General features: G+C 34.9%; 1 protein-coding gene across 1 annotated transcript in view; it reads left to right on the forward strand.

Annotated features, from left to right (window-relative positions):
- KIF16B (kinesin family member 16B) overlaps positions 1 to 3,124 on the forward strand; it is a 121,977-nt gene that overhangs the window by 48,646 nt on the left and 70,207 nt on the right. Inside the window, exons 13-15 of the mRNA XM_009080250.1 lie at positions 571 to 690; positions 1,251 to 1,302; positions 2,521 to 2,658. Of these exons, the coding sequence (XP_009078498.1) occupies positions 571 to 690; positions 1,251 to 1,302; positions 2,521 to 2,658 (310 nt within the window). The remainder of the gene's footprint in view (positions 1 to 570; positions 691 to 1,250; positions 1,303 to 2,520; positions 2,659 to 3,124) is intronic.

Consider the following 3,124-nt stretch of genomic DNA (forward strand, 5'->3'; position numbering starts at 1 on the left):
GCTGTACAACATGACCCAAAGGAATTTGGAAGAATTGAAATTGTGTTGCACATATTTCTTACATTTTTTTACTATTGGCAGCTTTTCCCTGAAGTTGGATGATATTTTAACTGCTTAGGTTTACCGAATTTTCAGGTGTCTGGAGTTTATGTTGTGCAACATTCAGTTTATTTAGAGGATTGTGAAAGAGTTCTCAGTTTTCTATTCTTTGGCTGTACTGAATTCTGAGGAGTTTTAAATTCTCCTTAACATTATGCAAGGTGGTACATAGCTTGCTTTTAGACAACATTGCTTTGTTATGCTTCTGATTGATCTTCCTTATCTGGTGTAATTCAGCTGTTTGTCTGGTTTGTTTCAAATAACACCTTCACAGATTTCCTGAACAGCAAGCTTGGAATGCTTAATGGAAATAAAGAAGTCACATTTAAAATGTAAACCAAAGAAATTATAAAAAATCTGCTAGGTTTTTTGGTGTGGTATTACAGAGATGTTACGTTAAATGTGGTTTAGAAAGAGAAAGAAAAGAGGTATTTCTTACACATCCTAATAAATGGACTTTGTCCTTGACAGGAACAAACCTTGGCTCTGAGGAAAGAAGGGATAGGTGTTGTGTTAGATTCCGAATTGCCTCATCTCATTGGCATTGATGATGACCTTCTCAGTACTGGTATCATCTTGTACCACTTGAAGGTAAATACACATCTGTATTTCTATAGCCTTTATATGCCTTGTAATTTTTTTAGTAGAAAAACTGTAGTATTGATTTACTATCTAAATGGCATGCTCATTACATTACTGTAGTAAGAAAAGCTCATTATGTTTTTCTGCTGTAGTAAGAAAAGCTCTTATGAGGTTGCGATTGATTAAATTAAAATTCCAGTTAATCTACTGTTTAGGTTTATCCTGAGGGTCAACTGCTAACCAGAGATAGGTGTTCCACATTTTTAGCTATGTATATTGGTTTGCCATTCGTCTCATTATCAAGCTTGACCTTGAAATCCAAAGCTAGATGAATTGTCTCACAACTACAAAGATGGCTCTCCACAGAGCAGTTGAAACTTGAATTTGCTAATAATATGGTATAATAATGACACTGAAAGCATTCTAAAAGTACTACCCATTTTTTTTATGTATATTTAAATATGTATTTTGTTCAGGTTACTCTGAGAAAGTGGAAGGATAAATTATATCCTTGTGGGGAAGAAAGGGAGATTTCAATTGAAAATAATGTGTGTTTCTTTCTTAATTAGGAGGGCCAAACATATGTTGGCAGAGAAGATGCTATGACAGAACAGGATATTGGTATGGAATTTGGCATTTTTTAATGTTGTTTCTTCAGTTGTTTTCCTGCTTCCAAACTCCCAACATGTGAACAGCACTTCTATTTTTTTTTTTACCTTTTTCAGTTTCTCATTTCTATGTTCTTGCGTATTTTAATTTTTAGAAAAGCTGAGAGCTGAACTATGTAGGATTTGCTTCAGAGAGCATGACTTGTAGGATAGCTTGTGCGCTTAAAATGTATTCATATACTTGTTACTAATTTATTTCTTGCTTCTCTTGAAATAGCATCCTGTAAAAATACCATCCTTTTTCATACAGCACCTGTCACAGTTACTGCATAATCATTCTCTTAACCTTTGTATAATGACAGTATTGTTTTATTATTATACCTAAGACAGTCTTTGGACTTTAGATTTGAGTAGAAAAAAATTATGAAAGATGAGAAAAATCTATTGATTTTCTTACTTCTTATCAAAGCAAATAACTTCCAGACCTGGACTACCCTGTCACATATGTTCCTCAAAGTCAGTTTCATTAAGTGAACTGCATCCTTTAATTCTTGGGGGAGATACTGTGTCAAATAAGTTAGTTTGGTATACTGTTGTGGGTCAAAAGTTGCCTGGATTTAAATTGCTGTAATAAATTCCATGAAGCTACCAAACTTGTGTTGCTTTGGGTTATTACGCAATATACATAGAGATAATCATACATTATTCAACAAAAAGGTGGAAACTAGCAGAACTGATTGATAAAAGGGCTGAATATCATAGAACATAAAAACTTTACTTCAGCAATCATTGCTTATCTACAATGGCATATTATATCCTGTCTTTTTAGATTTAAGCATAGTTGCTTTAATGTCAAGAAGCTTTCATTATTTTCTGGTGAAACTGGTCAAAAAAACTCCTTCTGCAAATACATAAATTTTACTTTTCTGTTTTTTATTGGAAGGAAAGGAGCATTTGCTAATCAGGTGCCGAAGTATGAGAGCAAGGAACAGTGCACCAAAACCCACATAATCAAACCAGCACACTTCTTTCTGCTGCAGTAAAGCAATAAACAGTCAGCATTTAAGGCATGCAGGATGTGATGAAGGAAGGAAGAAAATATTGTCCAGAATAAAGAGAAAAGATACTCTTGGATATGTAGTGCAATGTGTTCTTAATAAATTATTATCAGCGTGCTAATCCTACTAGTTGTGAGGAGACTAATTATGTTACCTTATTTCTTTGTGTTTAGTTCTTCATGGCCTTGATTTGGAAAGTGAGCATTGCATCTTTGAAAATCTCAGTGGCACTGTGAACCTCATCCCACTGAATGGAGCGCAGTGTTCCGTGAATGGTATTCAGATTACAGAGCCCACACACCTCAACCAAGGTATTACCCAGCCTAATGTCATTTTTCACACAGCCTCTTTATTTCTCTCTGGCAACAGCAGTGAAAAAATCTGGGTGTATATAAAGGGGTTATTGTTTAATTAATTTTAATTTCATGTCTTCTCCACTACAGCCCAAAAACACCAGGAAAGCTGCAGTTTCTGTTCTGTCAATGAATTGCCATGTGGTGTAAAGAGAATTCTATATTAATTTGAACCACTTCATAATCTTGTGTATGATTTGATAGTTACCCTTTGATTTATTTCATTTTTGCACAAAGTGAGCTCCATGCCAGATTGCTTATGTTGCTGTAATATTAAGGAAAAGAATATAGATCTCCATAGGACTAAAATAATGTCAGAGACACCTCTGCCTCCCTCCCTGAGTTTCAGGTTGGTCCTACTTAACACTGTTGCCAAATCCTCTTGTGCAGCAGGAGATTGAGCTGGAGTATCTGTGCACTGCAG

The sequence above is a fragment of the Acanthisitta chloris genome, unplaced genomic scaffold (assembly GCF_000695815.1).
Source record: "Acanthisitta chloris isolate BGI_N310 unplaced genomic scaffold, ASM69581v1 scaffold1340, whole genome shotgun sequence".
NCBI classification, from domain to species: Eukaryota; Metazoa; Chordata; class Aves; order Passeriformes; family Acanthisittidae; genus Acanthisitta; species Acanthisitta chloris.